This window comes from Cucurbita moschata, unplaced genomic scaffold (assembly GCF_002738365.1).
Source record: "Cucurbita moschata cultivar Rifu unplaced genomic scaffold, Cmos_1.0 Cmo_Scf00024, whole genome shotgun sequence".
NCBI lineage: Eukaryota > Viridiplantae > Streptophyta > Magnoliopsida > Cucurbitales > Cucurbitaceae > Cucurbita > Cucurbita moschata.
The window spans coordinates 3,513,540-3,536,139 of record NW_019268540.1 but is presented as its reverse complement, the minus strand read 5'-3'; the positions used below and the strand labels follow the sequence as shown (position 1 = coordinate 3,536,139).

The window sequence follows — 22,600 nt, the reverse complement described above, 5'->3', positions numbered from 1 at the left end:
TTGTTCAAGTTTAGGAACTTTTTTCAAGCAGAGCTTTCTCTCTTGCCCCAGTCCAAGCTCCACTGGGGTATGCAATCAGGATAGGGTTGGGTTTGATCTTGCATCATATTTACTTAAAGCTTGATGAACATCTAGTGAGATCATAGGAACCATATCAGGTTATATATTACAGGGGAACTTTTTAAATTTAATTTGCAAGTCCAATGGACAGTTTACACAAATATTTTACTGATGATATAGAGAAGAAGATGGTTCGAATCACAAGAGAACCTTCACTCGATCTCTCGATCTCTCAAACTATTTTTTTTTTTATTTTTACGTTGGATGGGATCATAAGCCTATTTGCTTCAACATTTGGTAGGATTTTATGAATGGTTCAATTAAATTTTATTCTAATAAGTAATTATAAACTTTCTATTTTTTTTATCAAATGGGCCAAAGAATCAAATCACTTTTTTTAAAAATTTACTTGTTTCTTAGACTCAAACCTATGTGTTAAATAGGTCAAAGTAAATGATATTATTATTAGGCACCTAATTTAATTTTCATATAGGAATTTATTGGACATTGGATTTTCAAAGTTGTGGAATATAAAATCGAACATTTAATGGTCTATTAGACACAATTCTTTAGATGTACAAAAATTAAGTGAAAATTAGTTTATAGTCTTAACCTTTGGGAGCTATATCAATTTTTTTTAAAAAAAAACCTTTCAGCTCTCAACTTAATATAGTTATATATTTGGACTTACGGAAGTTAGAGGGAATAAACTAATTTTTGTCCCAAAAAAAAAAAAAATTATAAACTTAAAAATTTGAAGACCCAATTTGTAATTGAACAGCTCCAGCCCAGAAGAAACGTACCACAAAAGCAATCCTCCACTAAATAACTTGGAATGCTTTATGAACTAATGTAGCGTGCTAATCAAAAGCTTCATATTTGGTTTAGCCCAAAGAAGGATGGATGATGTATCAAGCAAAGTGGATAAAGATAAAAGGTTATACCAAAACCACAATTATGCAAACAAAGGGAGAAAGGGTTCTGTCGCAGAAAAAAAGCGGTGCAGTTCAATAAGAGTTGTACAGAAGATAAATGAATGATGATTGATTACTTGGTACACCTCCCCATGTTTTTTCTTCTCTGAAAGAATGAAGGGGAACTTCAGAGCCTCAATTGTAGACCATATACTTGGGGGTTGCACTGAACTTTTGATATCCCTTGATCACCTTGTTCACTGCATCAAGGAAGTCCTTCTCTGTCACCGTCTTCCTTCGAGCGCGAATCGCATACATTCCAGCTTCTGTGCAGACACTCCTGATATCCGCCCCTGTACGAGAGACATACCGTATATAGAAAAACAAATTGTTTCAGTACAATAGGCAAGGCCTACTCGTGGTTATTAACTGGTTGAATGGCAGGAGCCTACGAGAGTATTGCTGGTAACATGTAAAAATGTCTTAGAGGGAAGGATATGTACACCTAAGATCAAAATAGAGACACCTTATGTCGGAACGAGAAACAAAAATTGGCGAAGCCGAGAAGTGAGGAGGGTAGGATTAAGATTTGCCCTTAAGAATTTCAACCCTGCCCTATTATGAAATTAGGATAATTGGACATTGACATGTGATTTCTAGTACTTCAGATACCATCTTTTATCCGAACATGGTACAGAAAAGGTAATGCTGCAAGTCTTTACCTGTAGAATTCGGGCAAAGCCTAGCCAAGAGTTCGAACCGGATGTCCCTCTCACAATTCATGGTTCTTGTATGGATTTTAAAGATCTGTGTCCTACTTTCCAAGTCAGGAAGCCCAAACTCGACCTTACGATCCAGCCTTCCAGGTCGTAACAGGGCTGGATCAAGTGTATCAGGCCTGAAAGAGAGATGGAAATTAGTTTATGTCATTTTCATATCACTAATCTGAAATTAGGATCATTATGTTGCCCATTTATTTTGCAATGAAGAACCAAAATGACTAGCAGATGATACATCCAGATACAACCCAAGTAGTGTGTCTAAGAAATATCCAAGATCGGCCACTAGTAAAATGACTTACCTATTTGTTGCCATCAGAACTTTGATGTTTCCACGTGCATCAAAGCCATCAAGTTGATTCACAATTTCAAGCATTGTGCGCTGAACCTCATTGTCACCACCGACACCATCATCGAAGCGAGCACCTCCGATGGCATCAACTTCATCGAAAAACACAATGCAAGCCTTTTTGGAACGTGCCATCTAGGGTACAGAACAACATATAAGTAATAATGCAGAAGTATGAACACCGTTGATTTATTAGATGAACTAAGAAAAACTACGAAGTATGAAGCAAAAGCCAACCTGGAATAGTTCTCTGACCATCCGAGCTCCCTCACCAACGTATTTTTGAACAAGTTCACTTCCAATAACACGAATAAAGCAGGCATCTGTTCTGTTAGCTACAGCTCGTGCTAGAAGTGTTTTGCCTGTTCCAGGGGGACCATAGCAAAGAACTCCTTTTGGAGGATCTATTCCAAGCTTTACAAATTTCTCAGGATGAAGCATAGGTAACTCAACAACCTACAAGTAACAGATTTATTTTTAAAAAAATAACACAAAAACTTGAGTTTCTAAGAATTATAAAAATGGAAATAATTGGGCAAATCTGTAACTACTCAAAGGCAAATGCAGATAAAAATTTTCTACACACCTCTCGCATCTTTTCTATCTGCTCCTTACATCCACCAACATCGTTGTAGGTCACATCTGGTTTTTCTTCTACCGTCATCATGGTCACACTTGGATCAATCTTGGGAGGCAAAGGAATTTGAATCTGATATTTATTTCTATCAACACTGTAAGAATAGAATAAATGTCAACGTTTTAAGACCAATACCATACTTGCATGTACAAAAACAAGAAAATGCCACCAAAAGCAAGAGATTTTTTTAAAGAAGATGCATCACTTATTCTACCATTCCCAAAGAGCATTGTGTAACATATAACAGTGAAGAATGACGGTGATTATTCCTAAATCAAGCAATATAAACATGACACATCATAACCATGCTCATATGATAAAATACGCTACTGTCTTGAGGTAAATATCATCCTGAGCTTATTATCATATAGTTGAAATTTAAGTATAAGACAGACAGCATGGTAAAGAATTGAACACTGTCAGATTATACCAATACAAGATGCTGAGAACACCTTGTAGAACATCCAAAACCTTACCCAACACGCATGCCTTCTTCTATGTCTGTTGGAGAAACTTTGTCACCAAGTCCAACTACAAACTACGTAACAAAAGTAAAGGAAGTTAGAGAACCACTGCAGGTTTGATGAAAAAAATGTGGATAATAAACTCTTAAAGTCTAAACTATCAACGAAATAATGACATAAACATAAAGTGAGACTGCAAATAAGTAAGTCCCTCCTTTTCCCTTTCCTCCACAACCACACTTAAAACGAATGCCTTGACTGACTTTGAGTGCATGCATTATACGACACAAAAATAATAACTAACCTTGGCAATTTGCTTCACATTAATAACATATTTGGCATCTTCAGAATTTGGATTGATGATCTTTGTGCATCTTGCCACCTGATTGACAACATATTGCTGCATCAGAAACTAGAAACCACAAAAAAGTGTATCCAAACGTCATTGAGATCACACCTGAAGAGGCTGCTCTTCCTGCATCATTTGCTTATCGGATACAAGATCCCACTGGCTGGGAGCTGCTAAACCGGTGTCGGACTCCTTAATGCCTGTGATGCAATCCATCCAGATATTTAATTTCAGGGATAAACAGATTATTCACGTATATGTAGCAAAATATATGAGCTGGTTTCTAATACAGAACGGGAAGCATACATACCACATAAATCATTGACCTTCTTTGCCATATCCTTGATTTCTTTCTCTACCTTCTTGATATAGGTTGAATAAGGTCCCAAACCCTGCAAAAGAGGATGGTGTTGTTACAAGAGCAAAACTGAGGATACACCAAAACTACTCATTTCGATAGACGAAAAACTGAGAAATAAGAATATGCCATTCCACTGTCTAAAAGATGAGCCTTGACATAAAACCCAATGGACATAGGTTCTTGGATAAGAAGAAAATCGAGATTCAGAGACCTAATTGTATGAAAAAACTGCCCTGAAGAATTAGCTGAGATGTTCAATAGTGCATAAATTATCGTACTGCCTACAGATGGCAGCCCTCTGATTCACAGATTATCCAGACATTTCAACTCGGGGATCAAATGTGAACTTACTTCACATTTAAAATTCTTCCAGGTGAAGGAATACAGACACTAAAACTGACGAATTATCAGAACTAGGAGCGCACATCATAAGCAACGCGATTCTAGTAAAGTTGCCGGATCTAATCCGATAACGAGATGTGAACGTATAAATGGGGTAGAAAACAGGAAACGGATAGGAAAATAGTGCACCAATTTAGGGTTTATAAAGTAGAAAACAAAGAAGCTTTGATAAATGAACATACATAGGTCTTGAGAAGAGCTATATCGTCCTCATCGAGAGGGCGAGGATTCTTCTCGTCCTTGATCTCATCCTCAGGGTCTGGCGCCATCAGATTGCAAGGTTAGACTTGGGACTCCGGAGTAGGATTCTGCAACTCTGTTGTGATTTTCTTGCGGACAAAGACAACTGATGAAGAAGGAAGCTAGAAATGAGCCATGGTGCTTCTAAAGGAACATTTTATATGAATTAGATGGGCCGCTCATTGGGTTTCCAGATTGGGCCGACCCAATTGAACGCCACCTTTATTTATTTTATTATTACTTTGTTAAATTACAAGTCTTATAATTTTGGATAAAGGTGGAATTAAGTGCACGTCATTTTAGTTCAAAAAATCTGTGTCACAACCTCGTATAGTTTCGATTGAATTCAAATAAATGAAAATTTTATGGAATTAATTGGTTCATAATTAAATGTTTGACAATAGAATTAGCATTTTACTTCTTCAGAAGGGCTCTCCCTTCAGAGGTGAATGTCTTAGTGGAAGATATCTATTCTTCTATTCTTCTATTCTTCTACCGTGAAAGGTATAAAGAGTAATTATCTGTTCTTCTATTAGTATAACTATGTAACCGTTGACTCTGTTCCATGACCTTCCTCCTTGCTTAAATGATGATTTATGATTTCACCCGCTGCGTAATCCATATAAGAAGTAGAAGGAAGCGAATTAGAGCAATAGTTTCATCCAAACAGAAACTGTTTTATTGCATCCAAACAGCGACTGTTTGGACTGAGTTTATGACTTTAGTTAGTTTATATTACAACTTTGTTATAAGCTCATATGCAAGTGAACACAGTGATCCCCATATACACTAGACATTTTCGTTCAAGGCCTACGTGCATGGAATAACATTAACATCATCAAATATTGTGCTCAAAATGCCCAGTCTGGGAACAGAAGAGGAGCAATCAAAGACCAGATGAATAATGCTGCAGTAGCCCAGCCGGTCACAACCCGAACCCACACCGATGCCCACCCGACACCGACCAACCTTTCGCCTTCGCCAACGGAGGAGGTCCATCCAGTCAGGAGCATTGCTGAGTACATACTAGCAAGACAGAAGATGATGTGGAAAAATGAATATGAATATGAAACTGGCTTTGCCTTCCCTTTTTCCTCACGCTCACCCGAATTCTCAAGAGGAAGCAATGGCTCTCCTGCCATTCGATACAGAAACAAGAATGTCATACCCAATAACCTTATCATACATGAGAGGATACAGACAAAAGTCATGAACTTCAGAAGGGTTACCAAACGTCATAAAGATTGAAGGAAACGTGTAAGAGGTCCTCTTTGAACTTTCCCTTTCGGGCTTTCCCTCTAGGTTTTTAAAACGGAGAGGTGTGCCAGCGAGGATGCTGGCCCCAAAACATTTTTTATAAAAGTGTGAAAATCTCTCCCTAGCAAGACGTGTTTAAAAACCTTGAGAGGAAGCCCGAAAGGGAAAGCCCAAAGAGGACAATATCTGTTTGTGGTGGGCTTGACGGTTACAAAACAGGCTATTTGAGCTTAGCTCAACTAATTAAAAAATTATATTCTTGACCAGGAGGCAAGGCAGAGATTTGAAACTCTTACCTCGACCAGCAATTAAAATCAACATGTGCAACATTAACCATTTGCATAACCTTGTGAGTTTCAGAAGAACTGTAAAAATCCAAATAATAAAAAATAAAATAAAATAAAATAGCTGACTCTTACCTGCACGAGGTGAACTTGGAGGGGAAAGCAAGGTTGTAGAAGAACCAGCACGAACAGCAGAATAGACAACCGATAGAACAGTTGTGAGAAGACCTAAGGCAAGAGTGGCAGTAGAAACAGCCTTGGAATGCTTGTAGAGACCATTACATTCATAGCCTCTTGGTTCACTAGCAAGTCCACTGTAACAGAGATACATGCAGTATAGCGAGATGACCGATGCAGGTAAAACACTGCCACTGACCTGTTTTTTCATCATGTTGGAAGTCATAAGAGACAAGAGGAAAATGTAGGCACTCTGTAATTGAAAAGATATCCACGGGAAAGTCATAATTCAAGATAATACCATAACAGTAAAAAGACACCGCCAGAGGCGTAAATTTCTAAATTAAGTGTGAGATCTTGCATCGATAGGAAAGGGGAATGAGTGCCAGCAAAGACGTTGGGTCTCGAAGGGGGGTGGATTTTGAGATCCTACATCAGTTGGAGAGTGGAATGAAGCATTCTTTATAAATGTGTGGAGACCTCTCTCTAGTAGGCGCGTTTTAAAAACCTTGAGGGGAAGCTCAAAGAGAACAATATCTGCTAGTGGTGGGCTTGGGCTATTACAAATGGTATCAAAGCCAGACACTGGGTGGTGTGCCAGTGAGGACGCTGAGCTCTAGAAAGGGGTGGACATCGAGCGGTGGGGCAGTGAGGATGTTGGGCCCCGAAAGGGGGTGGATTGTGAGATCTCACATCGATTGGAGAGGGGAACGAGTGTCAGCGAGGATGCTGGGCCCTGAAAGAGGGTGGATTGTGAGATCCCACATTGGTTGGAGAGGGGAGCAAAGCATCTTTTATAAGAGTGTGGAAACCTCTCCTTAGCAAACGTAGAGTGTCCTAGTACAACAACTTGGACATTAGCCAAATCTATTATCAATGGAGGCAAAATTTGAAGAAATTATTTTTAATTTGTAGGGCAGAAAGATAGACGAGAGGGAGAGGCAGGAAATATATATAGACATGCACAATCATGACTTGCCATCTAAAAGATACAGTTTGATTGATGAAAGAAGAAAGAGGGAAAAACTTACTGAAGGGTGTAGTGCAACAACAGTAAAAACAAACGCAAAAATTAGGGTCGTGACAATAAAGAAGGTGTTGAGCCCACAATCATGTCCTGATGGTGTGAACCAATGGAAGAGGAACCCAGACGAGACAAATGTCGCCACATAACAGAAAAGTGAAACAACAAATAAGGCAATGTACCTAATAAGAAGAGGGGAAACTCGAACATTAGTTACAAACCCAAAAAGAGACGGGAAAAGAGAGTAAGTGTAATAGTCCAAACCCACCCCAAGCAGATATTGTCCTCTTTGGGTTTTCCCTCTCGGACTTCCACTCAAGTTTTTAAAACGCGTCTGCTAGGAGCCAGACACCAGATGGTGTGCCAGCGAGGATACTGGGCCTCGAAGGGGTGGATACCGTGCGGTGTGTCAACGAGGATGCTAGGCCTCGAATGAGGGTGAATTGTGAGATCCCACATCGATTGGAGATAGAAACGAGTGCCAGCGAGGACGCTGGCCCCAAAGGGGTGAATTGTGATACCTCACATCGGTTGGAGAGGAGAACGAAACATTGTTTATAAGGGTGGGGAAACCTCTACCTAGCAAATGCGTTTTAAAAACCTTAAGAGGAAGCCTGAAAGAGAAAACTCAAAGAGGACAATATCTGCTAACGGTGGGCTTGGACTGTTACAATAAAAGACACAAGAAGAAACTATAATTCTACGAACCAAAACTGCTCATCATATCCGACCCAGGTTTCATTCCATCTATGAACAAAATCCAGCAAAAGAACAACTTGAACGAGAAGAAACAATCCTGAACCAAATTTTGACATAGACTCTGCAAATGCAGAATATAGTAATGCCATTTTAAAGAAAGAAATCAGGGAAAGGATCTCAAATTAAACCATCACAAACTGGAAGTTTTCTTACCGTAAAAGGTAATAATTTCATTGGGAATGAAAAACATTAGTACCACCAGAAGGAACCAACAAATGACTTTCACCATCCATCCACCATGGTGAATATTATCACGGAGATCCCTTTGACTTTTTACACCAATCATCATCACAGATAGAATGGTGAAGAAGAGAAAATTTCCCAAGCTAACCCGCAGGACTGCATCAGTTTGAAACCAATCCCTGCTAGGTGTCTCATGGAAAGTGTTGATCCCTGAAAAAAGACATACAATAAAAATCTGTCATAATACTTGAAAGTATCAGTCAAATCAGCAATGTGGTTGCTTTTGGAGACAGCTTTTAAAGTAGACAATATTTCATTATCATCTGATAATGATTCTGAGTAGTAAGTACCCCTTAGAGCAGTTAAAGAACAAACAGCAAGTTTGAGGATTAGAAGAAGTAACAGAAAAAGTGCTAAATAGGGAAGGATGATTACAACCAATCACAGAGCCAATTTCCTAATGAGCCATGCATCGTGCTTGGACACATCTGTTGAGAACGGCCCATGTGTGCGAGATTTTCCTTTGCCAACCAAACACAATTTGTGTAGAATCCAAGCTTGTTCAGCCACACACGCCGCTCGTGTGTGCATGTTCAATTGTCTACAACTCTAGTCGACTTGCCTCTACATTAGGTCAAGTCATCTGGCTCGACCTTACCTCTACTCCAGGCAAAGGTCTCTTGTAAGCAATGTCGCATCTCATCGTCATCTCGATTCCCAACAACACGACCCATGCATTGTGCTCGGACACATGTATTGGGAACGAGCCCATGTGTCGATCATCTCATCGGGACATCCCGAATATCCATCCATCTAGTTTCTCATCGGGCATCGAACCTGCTCTAGATAGCAAGTGCATAATCTAACCTCTAACACATGGGTTGGGGCATAAAACCGACACACCTCTACTGTCTAATAATATCCTTGAAAAACTCATTTAAAAGGAAGACGCCCAAGACCCTCCTCTTGTAACACTCACCCTTGCTGTGACACATATGAGCCATAGAGTAAGATTAATTCCTTCTGAGGAGTTAAAAGATACTGTCTTATTCTAAGGAAAATTTTCAAGAATTCCATATAGATTCATCAAAGCGAGCACGAGATAAGATGGCGTTACGAGCGAGAGCGAAATACACCACGCAATCATCTGCAATGGCTTGTACTACTACTACTGAAAATCTGTAGACATTTAAGAAAGGGGAAAGTCATGACTCACAAGGGATCTTCTCCATAAGAGGAGCAGCAACTTCTCTAAGAATCCAAGAAACAATCAGAGAGAGTGCAAAGAGGGCACAGTATGCAATCCTTGCAGACCTTCGGCTAATACTGGAAACAACCGTGCGGCAGGCATCGCAAGCGCAAGCTGCACAGCACGACGCGAGGCAAGAAGCCGCCCACATCTTCTTTCCTTACGCAGCCACCAGATTACAAGCTTATCTGCCAATGCCAAGGAGCCAGACCCAAGTCATTGGAAAATCAAATCGTAATAACTCTCAGCATTCAAATAAGCCCGATTCTCCATAACCGAACAACATTAAGCTCCAGAAAACGATAAACCTAATCATATTAAATCAAGAATACAGACAACAAGGCAATCCAATAAATCCTCTGACCAACATTATCAATAAACCAAAATCAACATCTTATTCAATTTGGCAGTGACATTGGAACATAGAGGGGTTTTCTTTGCTGAAATAAGCAATCACGGAAGAACAGATATAAGGAAACTAATCGCAGAATTACCTCGGAAGAGATAAGGAGAAAATCGTTATGATCACCCAGCAACCCACCCGAACAATCGTATGAGAGATCAAGATTCGAAACCAAATCCGGTTTATATATACAGATAAATAGAAGTAAAAGTAATTTATAAACTTATTTTTTAAAAACAAAAATCATGTTTCCTATGTAGAAAAAAAAAAAACTTGAGAATTCTAAAGAACATACAAAAAAGTAAATATTTGAAATTGAAAAAAATTGAAATCTCTCTTAATTATTTTTTAGTTTTTAAAAACTTGAAAATAAACTCGAAATTTTAAACATTAAACCTAAAAACAAATAATTATTGAACATAATATTAAAAGTTAGATCAACTAGAAAGATATTGAAACTTATCGTACATAATCAAATAAAGGTGAAGCATCTGCATGGAACTCGATGCCTAGGGCAAGTCAAGCTGGCTCGTGCTAATCGTTTAAAAGAAAAAAACACCCAAAAACTTTAACTCCTGTACATAAGAAAGAAGAATATATGCTTACTAAACCCTTAGCTTGTACTACACCTCTCGCTAAAATCAAGCTAATTTAGTTATTCTCGTGTGTATGACCCAACACTTATCATTTATAAATTGAGTTCATACTTATCTAGATGATCTAGATTAAAGTATTAACGTGGAACATTAATGACTAAGCTAATGATTTGACGAGGTTTAACCACTAAACATATGATTTCGTATTTATAAAACTAACTAATGTCTTGTGTTTAAATTTTGAGCTCGAATTCAGATATAACAAGTTAAATTTACACTCCGAACAAGATCTTGTTCCAGAGTTAAGAGGTATCTGTACTCGACTCGATACTAATTGATAGGTATATTCCTGTTGAAGGATATGAATAGATACATGTATTAAAGGGTCACTTGTAGATACTACAAGTATGAATAAATACAAATAGGTTATTCAGTTCATAATTAATTAAGTGCATAAGGAATATATACCAAATTTCTACCTTTTATTATAAATATTTTTTCGAAAAAAAATAAATAAATAGTAAGAGAAAGTTGTAAATTGGTTTCTCTCTCCTAGCTGTAAAATATTTAATTTAATTTCAATTAAAAAACACAGAACGAAAATAAACCGTATTTGGGTTGGTTTCTATGGTGGCCCTAGACCACATCGAAGAGCCGTCATTGAATTCAGATATCTCTCTCTCTCTATATATATGTATTGTTCCCACGCTTTCTTTTTCCCTCTGCCAAGTTTTCCAACTGTGGAGACCGCGTGGACGGCCTTTCGGGCATCTTTCTCCAGCAGCCGAGGCGTGTTGAAACAGATAAGCACCACAAAAACATCTGTTCAGCTCGTTCTGTTTGGAATTAGCGGCTTTTGATTTTGTAAGTTTCTCTCTCTCTGTCTCTCTGTCTCTCTCTCTCTTTCTCTTTGATCTGCTGTTTCCAACTGATGTGTATCGCTTGAAATTTGCTCGGTACGGTTGTTTATTTTTGTTGGATTTTGGTTGAAGTGTTGGTTGTTTTGATTGAATTCGTTGGGGGATTTGGCTGGGTTTAGATCAGAGCTGTGTTCATACAGCCTTCTTGGGATTGAGTGATTGTTGTTGTAGGTATACCAATGTGCCTCGATCTGATTTTAGTGTAAATTTTGAGAATTCGATCTTCTGAAACCTTGCCATCTCGTGAGTTTTGTTTTGTGATTTAGTTGTGGTTGTTTATTTGTTTGATTCTTTACGCTCTTTTGGGTGGGAGGAATTTTAGCGTAGAGGTTTCGAAATGATAGGGTTTGGGATTAATTTAGGAACACGGAGGAAGAGTTTCATTTTTGAACCTCTGTAACTTTCTGCTGTTTAAAATGTTCGAATTTTGGGGTTCTTGTTCACATTAAATTTTACTGGCTTACTGTTGCATCTGAATTTTTGGGATTCTTTCTGGTTGTTTTCATATTTGGTAATTAATAAGTAATTAAATTTGCATCATCGACTTTAGCCAATGGACTGCAATTTACCTGGATATATCCATTTTTCAAGTTGCATTTCAAGAACTCGGTCTGCCTATCTTAATGCTTGAGATTTCTGAAGTTATCAAGTCACAACAAGAAGAGTTATATGAGTGAGTTGTGTTAATTTCATGTTCTAGCGACCTTCAGACGTGGGTTATCTATTTGGATAACTTTTGAGGCACCTTTTGAACTTGCTTGCCTGCTTCTCGGTGGACTAATCAGAATATGGTTTTTTAGATTGCCATTATGATATTGGTGTTTATGTGACAGGATATGTTGTCTTTCTTTACAATACATTGAAAGTAATTGCTTGATGAGCTACTTTTCTTTCGATTAGAATATATCAAATTTATATCAAACTGAGCTTAGCTCAACGGTTATTGACATGAACTCTTTCCCTTGAGGGTCGTAGGTTCTAACCCCATGTTTGAAAATTGCATTCTTTGGCTTATTTCTGCATCATATATTGAAATAAACAACGTTTTCCTGCATTGGGAGTGTTGGTTGCCTCATTCTTACATCTGTTGGTAATGGAAGAACTGGAGAACAGTGCTGAATGGTTACTACTTGGTTGCATTTGTCTTGCATCAGTACAAGAGCCAAGAGATAAAGAATTGTGCTCGTATGAGTACCATTTTTTAGAAAGAAAAAAAGTGCCACTGTTTGGATTTCTTACTTATATATGATGTTTGGAATGTCTTGTTCTTGGTGAAGTCATCATCAACAACATTAGAAACTGAGATCAATTACCCTTCCTCGAAATGTTCTGCTAGCATGCTAAATGAACTACAATCTTGCTGTGAAAAAAGTTAAAAAATCATGTAGTAAGTTATCTAATCCGTGCTTTACATTTCAGGCTGACTGAGGAGGTTGGATCATGCAACATGGTTCTTGACAGTGTCCTGTCTTCTCCTCACAGGAGGTCCCCATCATTCCGAAAGGCCTTTCCTCCAAATGAGTTGGGTAGTTGGTCGACTCTCGTTCAGCGACATCGCTTCCTCCTCACAGCACTTGTCCTCTTGACTTTTCTTTGCACGATTTACCTTTACTTTGCTGTCACCTTAGGCTCTTCCTCTTGCTCTGGACTGACTGGGGCGCAAAAGGCTCAGTGTCAACTGGAGCTTGCAAAGACTTCCATGGCTAAAGGGAAACTGAAAATTCTTTAATACTCGGGTTAGTGCTCTGCAATTTGTGCATTTTGTTTGTAATTCCGAACCATTTGGGTTGAAGATTTAAAAAGAAAAAAAAAAAAAAGAAAGAAAACGAGTTCAAGTTAGTCAGTTTGCCATACAAAGTTGTGTAGTAAAATGCAAGTGAACTCTGTATACATTATTATCTGAGAAATGAATTTCTTAACACAAAGAATGCATTAACCAGTCATTTTGTGTTTGCTGATTAGTGATGTATGTGGTCTTGGGTGCATGAAAATGAACGGTGTTATTCTGCAGAGACGAATTTAATGTTTTATTTGAACAATTCCCTGGTGCCTAAGATGCCTGAAATCTGTTCGTTTGACTCATGAATAGCTCTGTGTACTCATAGTAGCATAATTGTTGGGTAATTGATAATTCATAGTAAATTTTAGGTAGACGGTGATTGTGACTTTTAAACTCATTTCGGTCTAATTTATTTATTATTTACACAACCTTTGTTAACTACTGTTCCCGGGGGTATACAATTTTTCGGGGGTATACAATTTTTAGGAGGCACCCCTTCTCCCGAAGTTACGGGGCTATTTTGCCGAGTTCCTTAGATCAAAAGTGTATCACATGAGAATCCATTATTTATATATTTATATGATTCTTTGATAAAATCAATCAGGAACGTTCAAATAGGTTTGATTCTTTATCGGATCATCCAATTTATTGTAATTCTAGATCAACTTAGATTAGTTTACTGTCTAAAATGTGAGAAAATAAACATATTTTTTTAAAAAATAGAAAAAAAAATTATGGATATCTTATTTTTATTTTTTTAAGTTTATGGTTATTCTTACTCTAATTAGCTTAGTTTGTGCATCAATATATATATATATATAAGAAAATTAGAAATCTTATCAAATATTCATTGTTTGATTCATGGGAGATGAGAGATGCGAATATTAGAAAATAAGGCCTGCGATTTCTGTTCATTCACGTACCCTAGCGGGCGTCACATAATGTTCTGCATTCTCTAGCTATGGATTTTTTTTCAAGTTATTTTAACTTTCGACTCTTATGAATTCTGTTTTGGAGTTCTGTTCCCTAAATTGTTCTAAGCTTTAAATTTTGGAATTTAAAATTTGAAAACACAAAATGAAATGTGACCTTCTGTATTGGTAGAATTTGACGAGCCCTGTAGGATTTTGGGCTAAATTAGATTTTGGTCCAACAACCATACGACCCAATGTTATTGGGCTATCTTAAGTTGCATGATAGATTAATATAAGTAGTTCAAATTTTTTCTGTATATATTTTAATAATTAATTTAAATAATGATGTGACGATTTGTTTTGACAAAAATTTATAATTTGATAGGCACGGAATTAAACTTATAATTAACCATAAATCTATCACTCAACCTCCAACTTCATACCCAATTTAAACCTAATTTAATTAGACTGAAGTGGGACTCTTTGTAAAAAAATTTCTTCATTTTTGTATATATATATTTTTAAAATAATTTTAATGGATAATTTCTATTTTTCAATATATGCGGGCTTCTTTTGTGTTTTAATGTTAAAGATATTAAATCCCTACTAAGATAAATGGGAGTTACAACCAACAATAAGATAAATGGGAGTTACAACCAACAAAAACCCTAATGAACCTAAAAAAAAAGGATGAAGGCCTAGCACAAATTGCTGATTTTTTTGAGGAACTTACTCCGAGTAGTCCTGACAAATGATGATTGAGACTAGATTCGACGTTTTTAAACCATGAAATGCTCGATTCCCATTTCAGTGGTAGGTGTTATCAATATCTTGATCTTCAGAGTTTAGACTGTCGGTGTATCGGCTAAGTTCACGAGTTGGAGATAAGTGGACTCGAACTGCTGACATCCGCCATAGGGTAAACTATCGGCTCTCAGGCCCTCAACTGATTCTACCATAGAGGCCAACGATAGACAATAACTCCCCCCGAACACAGCTTACAACTTTCATCATACGGTGCTCTCCAAAGAGCAACTCTTCTCAAAATCTCAAAAAGGTACTGAGTTGGAATCCAATTCTAACTAAGGATTCTTGTGGTTCCGGAGAATCCAACTACAGGAGAACCAGGAACGGAGAGCTTTCCCCCCTTTTCCGCTCGCCTCTTTGGTCTTAAGAATGTTGGTTTTAAGAATGAGTGATTGCCCTTCTCCGACCCTTACTGTCCAACCGGATAGCGGACAGCTAATGCATTCCACTTATTGAACAGGGTTCTATGGTCGGTCTGCGGCCCTTGGATACTGAAGGCGTCCTTGGGGTGATCTCGTAGTTCCTACGAGGTGGAGATGATGGGGTCGGTCCATGGATTTTCCTTCCTTTTGCCTATATATATATATATTATATATAAATATGGGGTAAAGTCAAAGACAAAGACAAGAAATGTAATCCCTCTCTCCGGTCTCATTCTCATTCTCATTTAACCAACGAAGATAAATCTCTTTCTACTTCTTTTCTCATTCCTCGTTTAAATGAATATTCTTCTCTAGTAAATGAATAATATCTCTATTTGACTGAAATTATTTGTATTTTTATTTAAAATATATTACCAAAAAAAAAAAAGACCTTAACATTACTAATTTTAAACATGTTCCCTAAAATGCTATAGTTTTGAGTTATTTATTTAACTCGTTTTTTGAAAGAATGAAACCACGAGTGGGGTCCACTTCCAAACACAAGAACATAGACAAAGACAGATTCTCAAATGTCCCATTTTGAAAAAACCCCCACTTCCCGCCTTTCCCTCCTTCTCCATCAGACAGTCAAATCCCACTGTTTTATTTATTTATTTATTTATTTATTTATTTCTTTTTTAAGGTTACCGTTGGTTCCTCATGCAAAAACAAAACCTCCAAACAAAATCCAAAGCTTCCACTTTTTCCAATGCCCATTTCAAATTCAAATATTTCCTTTTTCCCCCAAAGCTTCTGACCTTTCCCAATGTCATCTTCCCACAGCTCACTTCAGCTCATAAAAAATTTAAAAAAAAAAATTAAAAATTAAAATTAAAATTAAAGTTTGAATCTTTTCTTAATCACTCACTCTAATTTAAATGTTCTAAAACAAAACTAAATGTTTTAATGGTCTCTTTCTTCCTCGCGTATAAATTCCAGGTTATGAATCCAGAGATAGAGACTAGACCACAAAATACCTTCCCCCATTTTCTCATTCTCTTAACTCTTCCCCTGTTCTTGTCTCAACAGACAAAAGAATGAGTGGTGACAAGAAGACGATCATTCAACGCCAAACTTCCTATAATCCTCTCTATGTTAATCCCCTTACTGACCTCCGGCACAACCGTAGCTGTAGCGACGGCGGATTCCGGCAAGGTAAAGAAAACTTGACACCCAATACGAAGGAGAAACAGAGCGATGAAAATGGAGTGCTCTGCGACAAAGAAAACGCGAATCCGAGTAATGGGTCTTGTGCTAATCCTAAGAAATTTGGGGATTTCAAGTCGTTTTCGACTGGGAAGGCGTTGAAGCCTTCGTCGCTTCATCTGTGTATGCAGATGAATGAACCAGATAAGATTTTTGGGTCTAGGTTGTGGGAGGGGACTGATTCAGAGCACTCGAGTTCGTTGAAGATTTGGGACTTTTCGGATTCTGAAGCTGCTCCAGCTTCTTCCTGGTCCACATTGCCTAACAGGTGGTTTTTCTTATTAGTTCTCTGTTTTTTGAGAACTAAATTAAGCTTACTATCTCACAACCTTGTTGAACAAGACATTGAATACTCATTTGATTACCATTTCAACTACTACCTCACAGCTTCTTTCGAGGATGTTAAGGATGTGATTATGTTTTGTGTTTTGTTTTTTTTCAGGTCGTTGTTGTGTAGGCCATTGCCTGTGGATGTGGGGAGATGTACCTGTGTCATTGTGAAGGAGAAGTCACCGGATGGGCTTCGTGGTGGTGCTTTCTATTCTCTCTATACCAATGTAAGTTTGTCTCTTTCCCATTCTTATACTACTTTGGTTCATGAATTTCTTTACTTTGTTAGTATTTTCAAAATTCAAATCTAGTTCTGAACACTCAAGCAAAATAACGGGTTGTTGTAACATCATAAGCGTACCGCTAGCAGGTATTGTTTGCTTTAGCCTGTTCGTCAGTTTCATGGTTTTAAAATGCATCTTCTAAGGAGAGTTTTACACACACTTATATAGAGCTCAAACTGACGTAAGATTTGATAGTTAGTTTGCTTATGCCAAATCTTCGTTGTTCAGTTTTAGACTTTTTGAGGATGGTTGTGTCTATGTTTCTCTAACCTTGAGATTTTGACTATCTATCTTATAATCAAGGGTGTTTTATGAGAAATTTAGGACTTTCCAACTCAACCCTCCAAGAAAAATAGAACAATAGAAACTCCCAACCCTGCAACTACTTACTTGTTTTTGGTGAACATCTTGGTATCAGGAAGGGAAGGGAAGGCAGGATCGGAAGTTGGCGGTGGCTCGGCATCGACGACGGAACGGGAGGTCAGAGTATAAAATAGCTCAGAGTGCAAGAGGGATATTGTGCAATGCAGATGATAGTTTTGTTGGATCCATGACTACAAACCTTGTTGGTTCGAAATATCATATATGGGATCAGGTTTAATGGAATGTTCAATTGTGTTGAATTGGAAAGAAGTTTGCAGAGTACCTATGATTATGACATGGTTTCTTTTCATGTTCGTTCTCAGGCGAGCCGACTGAAACCCATCCTGAGCCAGTCGAAATCGCTTCTTGCTGCTGTAACGTAGGCCGCCTGTTTTTTCTAATCTCTCTATTTTCTTCCCCTTCCCTATTTCTCGTTTGGAGTAACTGATTTGCCTGTTTTTTCTACAGATTCATGCCTACAATAACCACTTGGACAGGCAGTCATAGAAGCATGAAGGCTTTCATCCCCAAGCATCAAACAATTCAGCTGAAAAACACCAATCAGGTGCTTAAGAACATATGAAAATCTTTTCAACTCTTACAAGGCTTTGTGAGAATTTTGTACCAACAACATATCACATTGGACCCAATAGGGAGGTGAATTGTGAGATTCCACGTTAGTTGGAGAGAGGAACAAAACATTCTTTTACAAGGGTGTGGAAACCTCTCCCTAGCAGACGCGTTTTAAAAATCTTGAGGGAAAGTTCAAAGAGGACAATATCCGCTAGCCGTGGGCTTCAGTGGTTACAAAACATCAATGAAACAATAGTTCAATAAAAGTCATTGAGTTGCTATTAGTATTTCATATTCATATTGTAGGCATTTCGAATACTTCTCGATATTTTTCGAATGTTTTCGAAACTTTTAAAATAGCTGCTTGATTGTATGCTGTAGCAGGTGCAGCACATCGCAGGGCTGCCAAGGGAGTGGGAGGAAGAAAAGACCAAAGTCCACCAACTTGTTTCTAGAGTTCCTCAATACAACAAGGTGAATTGGAAATTGCAATTCAAAACTCTTCAATAAAGACTTCCAGTCTTTTGGGATATTCCACATTGTTTCATTGCTCTTGGTTGTTCTTCAGATTTCTAAGCAATATGAGTTGGACTTCAGAGACAGAGGAAGAGCAGTTTCAGGTCTTATGATCCAAACCTCTGTGAAGAATTTTCAGTTAACTTTAGAGGTACAAATCTACATTCTAGTGAGATAGAAAGAGAATGAATTTCAATTAGAAGAGGCTGAGCTTGTTAGTGGGTTTTTGGCACAGGAAAATGGCAAGCAAACAATTCTCCAACTTGGAAGGATTGGGAAGTCCAAGTATGTGATGGATTATAGGTAAGCAGATCAATTCCTAGTCAGTTTGGAGAAAATAAAACTTGAAAAAAAACCCTTCTTTGTGTTCATTGGAAATAAAACCGACCAAAACCAACTGGATGTCCTATCATTTAGTCGTTGTACTTTCATGCTACTATCTAAAAGGTCTATCGACTTGTCTTAGCTCGTAGACTTGTGGGATGTTGATAAGAATTATGGGGTGTTTTGTGTTTTGGCAGGTATCCATTGACAGGTTACCAAGCATTTTGCATATGCCTGGCTTCCATAGATTCAAAGCTTTGTTGCTCAGTATGATAATCCTTGGCTGCTTCTCAGCTCTTTTGCTGTTCAATCTCTGAACAACCTTCCTTGCAATGCCCTGACTTTCCAAACATCGATGCAACTCTAATGTATTTGTAAATTCTCTTGACTTAGAGTTTCTCTTTTGATGATTAACAATGTTTTGCTTTAATGCTTTTGGTGAATCAAGTTTCTCTTTTGGAGGATCAATTGGCCTAAAAGGAGAATATAGCTTATCTAAACATAAGATTAAATTATACAAAATACGTTCGAACTTTAGGAACTTTAATAATTTGACAAAATCGAACAAATTTATTATACTTACAATCAATTTTCCTGGAGGAGTTGAGCTGGTATACCGGCAAGACTTTCAATTTCCAGCTAACCAAATCACAAACACTCGCCAAGTGTGTAGCCCGGACCCTGCATAATAAAAGGGATGCCTAAAGTCAGCAAGAACTAAGAAGCCTATGTGACCACAAGCTTTAACATAATAATTTACTTGGATTGAATTTCTGAACTATGGGAAAAAGTATTACATCAAATAATTCGAAACTAAATTATTATAGTTTTGATTATTTTAATCTTTTTTTTTTGTCATAATATTCTGAAAAAATAAAGGTTTAAACTATATTCTAACTATTCTTTTTTTATCTTATGCTAAGGATTAAAATAATTATTTTTGTAAAGAAATTATAGACTACGATGATTTTAAAATAGAATCGCTTTAAAAGAAATAAAGTAATTTCGAATAAGTTTTTAAAACTACAAAAATAAATAATAATAACAATAGAAGCAATTTTACATGACTAAGATGATTTTTAAAGAGGGTTTTTGAAATTTCCGATACTTTTCATTCTTACCATGTATTTTATTTATATTTACAAAAATAAAATCTCACCCATGAATCCATGAGATAGACTCTAAGCCCTTCTTATTATAATTTAGAAATGAGTGATTTTTGCTAAACTTCCAACCTCAATTCCGGATGCACCCAAGATTTCTACGGTAGCATGCAGATAATTTCTATCGGGGAAAAAGATTAAACGTTTTCTTACCCCATTCTTGTGAATCAAAGAGAAGGCTTCACAAAAGTAAAAACCAAAATTTCTATAATTTTAATTAATTGCGTACCTCAGGCCATGCCCTCCATTGTCGCCGTTTCTGGTGATCGTCGTAATCCGCCATGGCCATGGCCAGCCCAAGTTATTTCCTCATTTCCATCTCCTTTCTTGATTACACCTAATTAAGCATCGAGTGCGCTATGAAAAACTGATGCTGATGAAGGAAAATACGAGTTTAGGTACCCGAAAATTCCGTCGTCGCTTCCGGCAATGTCGTCAGAATCTTGAGTACTACAATCGAAGTAGGTTTGAATGTCGTCCGGTATACAGCGGCGCGGCCGGACGGATTCCGGCAGCGTCTGTGGAGTCTCAGCGGCGGATGTCCTTTCTAGTATGTGTTTGAATTTTGACGAATGGATTAGCAGCTCCAACGTCGCCGACGATGATGAGGGGAGGCCGCCGTGAGGTTCCGGCGCGGTGGTTGGTTGGTCGGAGCTCGAAGATTGCGACGGAAAGGTAATTTCGAGAAAGGATTTGGGGTCAAATTCTGAGGCAGTGTCGCCGGCGTTTGGACTTGATGGACGGTTATTGTCTGGGATATGCTGTTCCCCTGGACGGAGACATTTGATGTAACGGCTGATATCGAAATTTGTAACGGCGTTAAGGCCACGATGTTCTATTGCCGCCAGGTCGTAAGCTCTAGCAGCTTCTTCTTGCGTAGCTGTAAAGTGAAAATAAAGCAAATAGAAATAACAATAATAATAATAAATTAGATATTAATTTCTAACTTCCCCGGAATAACATGTATGCAAGTTTTGGTGAGAAGACAATGAATTTATGATATCATGTGTCGAAATGAATAAATCTTAAATAGCTGGCCATGCTGCAGTTGAGGTTTGGTGATCTACATGCCAACTACTAGATTTAGTTGCGTATATGGTTTAAATATTTTAGCTTTTTTTAAGGAAAAATAAATAAATTTTTGTTGAATAAAAGTAACATGGATAGATTTATTTACTATACAAAATTAATATACTTTTTAAGAACATAACACATGAACACAATTTGATAATCATCTCTTTAAAATTAAACCTTAGGAAGTCTAGGTGAAAATATTTTTTAAATAAATAAAAGTTTGAAAATGCGATGTCCCAGGTTGGTTGGAAATAAGAACAAATTTAAAGTTTTGAAGGGAAGTCCAAAAGGGAGAGCCCAAAAACGACAATATCTGCTAGAGATGGATCTGGAGCGTTACAAACGGTATCAGAGCCAGGCACCGGACGTTTGCCAGCCTTCTCGCTGTTCCTCGAAGGGGGGGACATGAGACGGTGTGCCAGTAAGGACGCTGGCCCCAAAGAGGGTACATTTGGGGGCGGTTCCACATCGATTGGAGGAAGGAAAGAGTGCCAGCGAAGACGCTGGGCCTCGAAGGGAGGTGGATTGTGAATGTCCCACATTGGTTGGGAGGAGAACAAATCTCCATTTATAAGAGTGTGGAAACTTTCCTCTAGCAAACGCGTCTTAAAGCCTTGAGGGAAAGTTTGGAAGGGAAAAAACTTTCCCACAAGGGAAAAAAACCTTCCCCTAGCATATTCCCTTAGCATTTTCTCCTAGCATACGTCTTTTAAAGTCTATAGGAAAAGTCCGAGAGGAAAAGTCCAAAGATAGTAACTAAATTTTATGTTGGATAAATTACCACAGTTTTCAAACACTTTATTTTATTATATACTTCTTTAAAAGGGCGATGATGTAGCTTTATAATCGGGATGAGAGAACGGTTTTTATTGAAAGGTATAACAAATACACATTATATAGAATATAGAGGCAGTAAAAAAAAATTTATGGGTTTGGACAGTAAAAAAAAAAATAGAATATGAAGGCAGACGATAATATAAATTATTCTATGAAATGAAAAGATTAGATGACATATTGAAACTAACAAACAAAAGAAATAAAACTATTCTTATTCATTCAAAATATTAAAGTGTGATGCGTGAAATAAGACACAAAAATGGTATGATGTGTGATGACAACTCTATAATAATATAATGAAGTGAGGCTGTTGACCACATCATGAAAAACCTATAATTTAAAGAAACAATTGTTTTTTATTTTCCCCCTTTATATCTTTTTAGCTTCTACGTGGTTTTTTCTTTAATTAAACTGTAGATTTAGTCTGTTTTCAACAGTTAATAGTTGGGTTTGTGCAGTAAAAGAGAAAAAATACCGTATGTTCCAAGGTAAAGATATTTGTTGCCGAACACCCTGCCGATTCGAGCTTCCCATCTCCCATTATGATGGTGCCTGAGAAAAAAAAAAAAAAAAAAAAAAAAAAAAAAAAAAAAAAAAAAA

The 22,600-nt window shown here is 37.5% G+C and overlaps 5 protein-coding genes across 10 annotated transcripts in view; 2 read left to right on the top strand and 3 right to left on the bottom strand.

The window, feature by feature from the left end:
* Positions 1–899: 899 nt before the first annotated feature.
* LOC111461178 (26S proteasome regulatory subunit 7) lies at positions 900–4,687 on the bottom strand. Of its 2 annotated transcripts, none has more exons than XM_023104678.1 (10): positions 4,498–4,687; positions 3,863–3,944; positions 3,661–3,752; positions 3,508–3,585; positions 3,216–3,277; positions 2,689–2,833; positions 2,340–2,558; positions 2,056–2,237; positions 1,697–1,872; positions 900–1,327 (listed from the first exon to the last, which is right to left on the bottom strand). In XM_023104678.1, the coding sequence occupies exons 1-10, from the start codon at positions 4,582–4,584 to the stop codon at positions 1,170–1,172; spliced, it is 1,281 nt and encodes a 426-aa protein (XP_022960446.1). In that variant the 5' UTR covers positions 4,585–4,687; the 3' UTR covers positions 900–1,169. The 2 variants fall into 2 exon arrangements, with proteins under 2 accessions (XP_022960446.1, XP_022960447.1); XM_023104679.1 differs by lacking the exon at positions 4,498–4,687 and adding an exon at positions 4,086–4,090.
* Positions 4,688–5,199: 512 nt separating this feature from the next.
* LOC111461179 (probable serine incorporator) lies at positions 5,200–10,086 on the bottom strand. The gene is made up of 7 exons (XM_023104680.1): positions 9,983–10,086; positions 9,456–9,676; positions 8,210–8,449; positions 8,006–8,117; positions 7,305–7,479; positions 6,232–6,472; positions 5,200–5,690 (listed from the first exon to the last, which is right to left on the bottom strand). Exons 2-7 carry the CDS (start codon positions 9,637–9,639, stop codon positions 5,407–5,409), a joined length of 1,236 nt encoding a protein of 411 aa, XP_022960448.1. The 5' UTR covers positions 9,640–9,676; positions 9,983–10,086; the 3' UTR covers positions 5,200–5,406.
* Positions 10,087–11,344: 1,258 nt separating this feature from the next.
* On the top strand, positions 11,345–13,446 carry LOC111460722. Of its 2 annotated transcripts, none has more exons than XM_023103976.1 (2): positions 11,345–11,351; positions 12,827–13,446. In XM_023103976.1, the coding sequence occupies exon 2, from the start codon at positions 12,855–12,857 to the stop codon at positions 13,134–13,136; it is 282 nt and encodes a 93-aa protein (XP_022959744.1). In that variant the 5' UTR covers positions 11,345–11,351; positions 12,827–12,854; the 3' UTR covers positions 13,137–13,446. The 2 variants fall into 2 exon arrangements, with proteins under 2 accessions (XP_022959744.1, XP_022959742.1); XM_023103974.1 differs by lacking the exon at positions 11,345–11,351 and adding an exon at positions 11,360–11,443.
* Positions 13,447–15,051: 1,605 nt separating this feature from the next.
* LOC111460720 (AP2-like ethylene-responsive transcription factor At1g79700) overlaps positions 15,052–22,600 on the bottom strand; it is a 9,963-nt gene continuing 2,414 nt past the window's right edge. Inside the window, exons 7-10 of one of the 3 annotated variants that reach the window (XM_023103970.1) lie at positions 22,476–22,552; positions 20,319–20,969; positions 19,510–19,607; positions 15,052–15,481 (exon numbers count right to left, since the gene is read on the bottom strand). In XM_023103970.1, coding sequence (XP_022959738.1) covers positions 20,431–20,969; positions 22,476–22,552 — 616 coding nt within the window. In that variant the 3' untranslated portion in view covers positions 15,052–15,481; positions 19,510–19,607; positions 20,319–20,430. Of the gene's footprint in view, positions 15,482–17,960; positions 18,061–19,394; positions 19,608–20,318; positions 20,970–22,475; positions 22,553–22,600 lie in introns of those variants that run through there. The other 2 variants (XM_023103971.1, XM_023103969.1) reach the window with 2 other exon arrangements.
* Positions 15,768–19,387, top strand: LOC111460719 (tubby-like protein 8). Of its 2 annotated transcripts, none has more exons than XM_023103966.1 (9): positions 15,768–16,804; positions 16,979–17,093; positions 17,569–17,745; positions 17,837–17,892; positions 17,982–18,078; positions 18,468–18,560; positions 18,655–18,753; positions 18,838–18,905; positions 19,124–19,387. In XM_023103966.1, the coding sequence occupies exons 1-9, from the start codon at positions 16,368–16,370 to the stop codon at positions 19,197–19,199; spliced, it is 1,218 nt and encodes a 405-aa protein (XP_022959734.1). In that variant the 5' UTR covers positions 15,768–16,367; the 3' UTR covers positions 19,200–19,387. The 2 variants fall into 2 exon arrangements, with proteins under 2 accessions (XP_022959734.1, XP_022959736.1); XM_023103968.1 differs by having other exon boundaries at positions 15,770–16,804; positions 18,471–18,560.

What these genes read in the sequence shown, in the direction of transcription:
- LOC111460719 (XM_023103966.1), top strand. Translation starts at nt 16,368, where the DNA reads ATGAGTGGTGACAAGAAGACGATCATTCAACGCCAAACTTCCTATAAT. An exon ending in TGGTCCACATTGCCTAACAG is followed by an intron (nt 16,805 to 16,978) that starts GTGGTTTTTCTT and finishes GTTTTTTTTCAG; the next exon opens with GTCGTTGTTGTGTAGGCCAT. An exon ending in ATTTTCAGTTAACTTTAGAG is followed by an intron (nt 18,754 to 18,837) that starts GTACAAATCTAC and finishes TTTTTGGCACAG; the next exon opens with GAAAATGGCAAGCAAACAAT.
- LOC111460722 (XM_023103976.1), top strand. Translation starts at nt 12,855, where the DNA reads ATGGTTCTTGACAGTGTCCTGTCTTCTCCTCACAGGAGGTCCCCATCA.
- LOC111461178 (XM_023104678.1), bottom strand. Translation starts at nt 4,584, where the DNA reads ATGGCGCCAGACCCTGAGGATGAGATCAAGGACGAGAAGAATCCTCGC. An exon ending in TAGCTCTTCTCAAGACCTAT is followed by an intron (nt 3,945 to 4,497) that starts GTATGTTCATTT and finishes CCTCTTTTGCAG; the next exon opens with GGTTTGGGACCTTATTCAAC. An exon ending in GAAGGTCAATGATTTATGTG is followed by an intron (nt 3,753 to 3,862) that starts GTATGTATGCTT and finishes ATTGCATCACAG; the next exon opens with GCATTAAGGAGTCCGACACC.
- LOC111461179 (XM_023104680.1), bottom strand. Translation starts at nt 9,639, where the DNA reads ATGTGGGCGGCTTCTTGCCTCGCGTCGTGCTGTGCAGCTTGCGCTTGC. An exon ending in TTGTTGCACTACACCCTTCA is followed by an intron (nt 6,473 to 7,304) that starts GTAAGTTTTTCC and finishes ATGAAAAAACAG; the next exon opens with GTCAGTGGCAGTGTTTTACC. An exon ending in TCCAAGTTCACCTCGTGCAG is followed by an intron (nt 5,691 to 6,231) that starts GTAAGAGTCAGC and finishes ATCGAATGGCAG; the next exon opens with GAGAGCCATTGCTTCCTCTT.